This window comes from Microtus ochrogaster, chromosome 16 (assembly GCF_000317375.1).
Source record: "Microtus ochrogaster isolate Prairie Vole_2 chromosome 16, MicOch1.0, whole genome shotgun sequence".
NCBI classification, from domain to species: Eukaryota; Metazoa; Chordata; class Mammalia; order Rodentia; family Cricetidae; genus Microtus; species Microtus ochrogaster.
Genome location: NC_022018.1, coordinates 16,039,183 through 16,045,907, shown reverse-complemented (window position 1 = coordinate 16,045,907; position 6,725 = coordinate 16,039,183). Strand labels below are relative to the sequence as shown.

The 6,725-nt window shown below is 40.3% G+C and overlaps 1 protein-coding gene across 1 annotated transcript in view; it reads right to left on the bottom strand.

The window, feature by feature from the left end:
• LOC101994392 (putative ankyrin repeat domain-containing protein 19) overlaps positions 1 to 3,654 on the bottom strand; it is a 98,339-nt gene extending 94,685 nt beyond the window's left edge. Inside the window, exon 1 of the mRNA XM_013348982.1 lies at positions 3,362 to 3,654. Within this exon, the coding sequence (XP_013204436.1) occupies positions 3,362 to 3,654 (293 nt within the window). The remainder of the gene's footprint in view (positions 1 to 3,361) is intronic.
• Between the last annotated feature and the right edge of the window lie 3,071 nt (positions 3,655 to 6,725).

Genomic DNA, 6,725 nt, shown 5'->3' with positions numbered 1-6,725 from the left:
TGTTTAAACAGAAAAGGGGAAATGGTGTGGGAAGTCCTTCTGTCTATGTGTTGCTTTCATGGGTTAATGAATAAAGAAACTGCCTTGGCCTGTTGATAGGGCAGAATTTAGGTAGGTGGGGAAAACTAAATGGTATGCTGGGAGAAAGGAGGCAGAGTCAGGAAGAAGCCATGGAGCTGCGGGAGACAAATGTTGGAAATTTTACCTGATAAGGCACAGCCACGTGGCAATATATAGATTAATAGAATGGGATAATTTAGTATAAGAGTTAGCCAATAAGAAGTTAGAACTAATGGCCAAGCAGTGTTTTAATGAATACAATGTCTGTGTGGTTATTTCTGGGCTAAGCTAGCCGGGCGGCTAGGACAAACAAATGGCCTGCTGCTACACTGCTCAACCTCCAAATAGTAGGAAATGCAGTTTATGCACTGCAGCTGCCTTAGATGCTGAAGCTGGAATGCCCTCCTCCTGCTTTATAATTGGTAGTAATGTTAAGATTTTTATTAGTACTCAAGGTCATGGGTCAGAACACAATCCTACACACAATGGATCCATTGCAATCTAGTCATACCATTTGCACTTAACTTTTTTTTACAAATACAATAAGAACAACAATAGTAGTAAGCAGGAGCCAAGCGCACAGTAATCAGGGCTTTGGTTTTCAAGAAACTTCTAAGCTAAAGAAAGAAATTGCAGGAGTAAGATGAGGAAGTGTGATTTATTTTAGTCAATATGGCTAGTCTGGGCAAAGCAAAAAACAAGTTTTCAAGAAGGGATGGATCCTGAAAGACAGCAGTATGTACATAGTAGATATTCGGGTTAAGTCCAGAGACTGAACGGATTGAAAGAATGAGAAAATAAAGTTATATTTCTATAAAGGAACTTTTATAAGAAACAACAATACCTTTGCAATATTAGTAGCCATTATACTTGCTATCTTTTATTTTCATAATTATGATCAGTGTCTAGTTTGGGTTTCTATTGCTGTGACAAAAGACGATGACCAAGGCATACTGGGGAATGTGGTGGTTTGAAAGGAAATGGCCCCCGAAAGGGAGTAGCACTAATAGGAGGTGAGGCCTTAGTTGGAGTAGGTGTGATCTTGTTGGAGGAAGTGTGTCATTGTGAAGGTGGGCTTTGAGGTCTCATATATGCTCGAGCCATGCCCAGTGAGACAGATCACTTCCTGATGGAGGAAGGTCATTGGTTAAAAAAATAAAGAAACTGCTTGGCTGGCCCTCACAGGTTAAAACATAGGTGGGAGGAGTAAACAGAACAGAATGCTGGGAGGAAGAGGAAGTGAGCTCAGACTGACAGCTCTGCTCTCTGGAGCAGAGACGCCATGCTGCCCGCTCCTGGGCAGACACACGTAATGAAGCTCCGACCCAGGATGGACGTAGGCTAGAATCTCCCTGGTAAGCCACCTCGTGGGCTACAAGAGATTATAAGAAATGGGTTAGTCCAGGTGCGAGAGTTAGCCGAGAAGAGGCTAGATAGAAATGGGCCAAGTAGTGATTAAAAGAATACAGTATCCGTGTAATTATTTCGGGACATAAGCTAGCCAGGTGGCTGGGATGCTGGGGACGCAGCCCCGCCACTCTTATTAGTACAACTTCCTGTTGCCTGTGAGTCAAGATGTAAAAACTCTCAGCTCCTTCTATAGCACCATGTCTGCCAGCATGTTGCCTTGCTTCCCACCATAATGATAATGAAGTAAACCTCTGAACTGGAAAGGAGTCACCCCAATTAAATATTACCAGGGTTTCTCTTTACAGCAATAGAAACTCTAACTATGACAGGAAAGAAAGTGTTTATCTGTCTTATACTTCTACAACATTGTTCCACATTGAAGAAAGTCAGGACAGGAACTCAAACAGGGCAGGACCCTGAAGCCAGGAGCTGATGCAGAGGCCAAGGAAAGGTGCTGCTTAGTGGTTTGCTCCTTATGACTTGCTCAACCTGCTTTCTTAAAGAATTCAGGACCACCAGTCCAAGAATGTCACCACCCATAATGTGTTGGGTCCTCTCCCATCAACCACTAATTAAGAAAAACTCCCTACAGCCTGATCTTATGGAAACAGTTTTTAAAATTGAGGTTCCCTCTTCTCAGATGACTTTAGCTTGTGTCAAGTTGACATACAACTATCTAGCACAACCAGTATACAATTAAAATCTATAAGCAGAGATTAAAAAATTCTCCTCAGAAGAGAATAAGTATTGACATAAAATATGAACACATGTGTACACACAAAACAAGAGAAAGTGTGAAATTTTCATCTGTGCATGAACAGTCCTACTCTTCAAAGGATTATCTGAAGGAATAACAGAAGTACATGCAGCTCCATTATCAATAAACCACATAGGAGTCAAAAAGTAAGACTCAATGCCAACATTAATGTAGATATTCTGTATTACTGCAAATAAGTTAGAAAGAAATAAAAATATGGTCAAAACCCTCATATTCAAATTAAACATTAAAGCAATAAAATGGGGAATACACTTGTAATTAAAATTCTTTTTTCTTATTTATTTATTAAGATTTCTGCCTCCTCCCCTCCACCGCCAGTTTGCTAATAAAAACCCATAATCAGTGTTTGTATGGATGCAATTAAACTGAGTTGTTGCTTAGCATAACAAGCTACATCTGACTATGCTAATATTTCTCTATGTCTATGCCTCTTTCAAAGGTGAATTATTCCTTCCAATGAATGCACTGTAATTTTTTTATAACTCTTTGTTCTTCTAATGGTTTGGTATTTTAAGGTAGGTCGATGTTATTTCCCTCCTACTGGAACCAAGAAGCAGAGATATGTACAACTTTTAAATGCAGTAGCAGGAACAGGTACACTCAACTACTTTCCTAGTTCAGGTCCTTACAACACACACACATCAGTTAAATGTGTGTGTATGTACATATATATGTATACACACACAAACACACACACATATATATACATGTATATATATCCATCATATATAATATATCTAACATATATAATGGTTATTGGATTTTATTTGAAGAAGTTTTAGGTTTGAAGGTAATACATTATGAAGAATATTGTCTTTCACTTTTCTCAATATATTTAACATTATATTAATGTGTACACTAAGATAAAATGATGTGATTTAATTTTGTTATTTAACACTTTTAAATAGTCTGTTGACTCTCTAAGGGGCTCCTAGGAGAAGGGAAAGCAACCAGAATTCTTCCCTTTGTTGGTTGGGTCATGGGTCCCCTCCCAGGTGCACCTGCGGTGCCAGGGAGCAGAGCTGGATTCTCCTGCCCTCTTTCTTATCTTGGGAGCCAGTAAAGGTGTCTTCTCCCACATCAGCCCTTCCCCAGGTCTAAAGGCTCTCTTACCTATTCTCCTTGTCTCTGTGATTGACTTCATATTTGCCCAGAGTGAAGTACAACCGCACAAAAGGTAAATCTCCCGCACAGGCCGCCATGTGCAGGTCGTTGTCAGGAAAGTAGGCCATGTCTAAATACACAGGATCCTGAGGCCCAAGGCACGGGGTGTTTCTTCGTCCACTGATATTGCAGAAACCTAAGGGCGTCTCTTCAAGACTCTTTTCTGGACAGCAACAGAGCACAGAGACGCCTTGGGAACCCCAAGGCCTCCACCCTCCCCCTCGGCTGCACTCTCCTCCCATCTCAGGCACCGTTACAGCAAGCCAACCGCTGCCGGCCCCAGTATCAACCAGTTATTTTAACAAGCCGACTCTCTCTGTCTCATATCAAATTGTAAGTTCACCCCTCCTGTTTTTAATACTACATATATTTAACTAGTCTACTCTCCTTGTTGCAATATCAATGCTATTTTAAGCCCACTACTCCTGATCCAAATATTATCGTTTGTCATAGATTTGCCAAGTCCCTCCCACGTTCTCTCCAGTCAGTCCCAGGGTTAGTGTCTATCAACTGAAGAGACAGTTGACAGAACGGCTTTTGTCAAGCCATGCTGGTGGACACAAGTATGCAATGGTATGCAGAATGCGAGTTATGGATATGCACGTGTGCATGAACATGTACGGGCGTCTAAAGCCAATGAAGATCAATGCGCATGTGCATAGACCAGCCTGTCAAATCTCTGTAGGGCAGACCCGCATTGTTTCAAACATCCGAAGATGCGACTGGAGGGATGGCTCAGCTGTAGGAGCATGTATTTCTCTTGCAGAGGAACCTAACTTGGGTTTCCAGCGCCTACCACTGATTCACAAACTTAGTGTAGCTCCAGAGGATCCAATACCTTCTTCTGAACTGTGGGCACCTACACTCACCTGTGCCCATTCCTTCAAACACATAATTAAACTGAAAATGTTTTTAAATGTCATTCTCAGAAAACTGGATGACTGTTGGTCATTTGCTCAAGGCCGATTTGCAGCCATGGGAAGCAGTTCTTGTATACAGCTGTTGAAAGTGGAGGGGGTAAGAATGCCAAAGGCCTGCTCTACAAGAAAATCTCTCTGGACAGAACGGCCTCTTAATTTCTACTATTTTCCACACCCAGTAAGGTTCCTGCAGGTCTGTACGAGAATTTAACAGTGGAACTAACAATCTGTTCTCGTGGTTTCAGAGATGTGTGAGCACAAACTTTGAAGAAAAATTACAGCACATTCCATGCAGTGAATAGCCACTAAAGCAAGCTGCCTACTCTCTTTGGCCCTGACTTCATTTTTCTGTTCTCCCTAGCTTTATTCTATTTATTCTAGTAAAACCTGAAATAATTCCAAGATGTATTTTGGAGAGCAATATAATATCTTATTTTTTTGCCTTTTTAATTAGCCATTTTCTTGTCCCAGCCCATCTTTTCTCACTAGGTTATAATGCTGGACTCAGTAGCTTTCTGAGTCCCAAACACTACCTGGCTTGGGCTCTTCCTTTCCTCTCTCCCAAGCTAGTTAATCTCCTGCTCCTTTTCTCTTCTTCTGTCTTACTGTCAACCATATTCCTCTATCCCAGCAACTACACTAGTAAGCCATAGAGGTCCTCTCTAGTGCACAGTGGTGGTCCACTAGAGAGGAATATAAAGTGGGATGAGGCAGGAACTCACTCTTCCAGTCTGAAGATTTCATAGAGGTAAGAACTCTCTAGTGGCTTGGGTGTTTTGCTTCTCTGATCTTTCAGTTTGAATCCCAGTATCTGTCTCTGGGTTTTTATTTGTGCTACGTTTAGGATCCCCTGTCAGTACCAGGAGCTAAGAGCAAGACGGGTTAAGAACAAGTATGTAGGGTTTGAGAAGTGCTCCTTACCTATTGTGTTAGTACCAGGGAGAAGGCAGAATGGTGTCAAGTGTTAGTACGTAATTCTTCAAGTGTGCATATGACTGTATTCTAGTGATTTTTACATGATTATGTGTGTATGAGTTATTGTGTGTAGATTTTTGTAAGGTTGTATGACATGTAAGCATTAGTGTGTCCATTTGAGTGTGTATGTGTGAGTGCAAAGAGTACATAGTGTATTGTATTTGTAAAGCTGTGATTGTGGAATTGTAAGTGATTTAAGTGCAGGTGTGTGTGTTTGTGCACAGGAGTGCAACAATGTGTAACGATGTGAGGGTGTATATGTGTATGAGTTGGATGTAACAGATGTGAGGGTGTATATGTGTATGAGTTGGATGTAACCGATGTGAGGGTGTATATGTGTATGAGTTGGATGTAACCGATGTGAGGGTGTATATGTGTATGAGTTGGGTGGGTAAGTGCAAGGATGGAAATGGTATACAAAGTGACAATTTGTTAATTTGTCGGTGTGAACATGTTTGAGGATGCAGATGTGTGTATGAACATTGTGAAAGTGTGCAACCATGTATAGTTGTGAGAATGTGATTTTGTGTGGCTGTGTGATTATTTAAAGTTGTATCAATGTGAGCAGGTGTGAGTTTTCATTAATTTGAAAGAATGTGAATTTTTTGTACATGTGTGATTTTTACTCCAAAATGGATGGAGCACTAGGTCCTCTTGCTATGTGGGCTAAACCAGGCTCAGATAAGCATACTTTTGTAAGTGGAGTCTAGAAATGAAGAAATACAATTGATAGTGAAGGTGGAGAACTGGGAAAGAAGAATGAGATGGGGCGGGCTAGAAAGAAGAGCATATGAAATGGGGCTGAGTATGATTAGATGCATTGTATGCACACAATATTACAATGAAATCCACTTTATAAAAATAATGTGCTATTAAGAGGGTAGAATTCTAAGCAGGGATGGATTTTTTTTTCAGAAGGAAGTTTCCTGAGCATTAGGTTTTTATAGTAAGGGAAATATCAGAAATACTATTTTGTTATTTATATAAAGAGTGCCCACTACTTAGCATAGTAAATGGTGTGTAAATGTAAGCATTGATGTTCTAAAATAATGGACACTCGCTGCCATATTTTAAATATTTGGTGTAAAATTTTTATTTTCTTGGCTTTATTTTTGAATTTATCTCATTGGAAAATACCTGCAACTGTCTAGGAATGTATGTCAGATCATGTGTTCCCAAATTACACACTGGTTTTATAATTTTGTAGTGTAAAATGCTAATGTATTTTCATTGTATTGTTTCTTGGAGAAAAAGTGCAATAGAGGGTTTAAGAGGTCAAAATGAACAATACTTTTAAAGCCAATACAACTGAGTTTTTCAGAGCAAGGTCACAGTGGTCAGCAGTCCTCACACACTAACATACATAGCCTTGCGCAGAACTGAGGGTAATTCTGGCATCAGAAGAAGCCTGGAGAAAG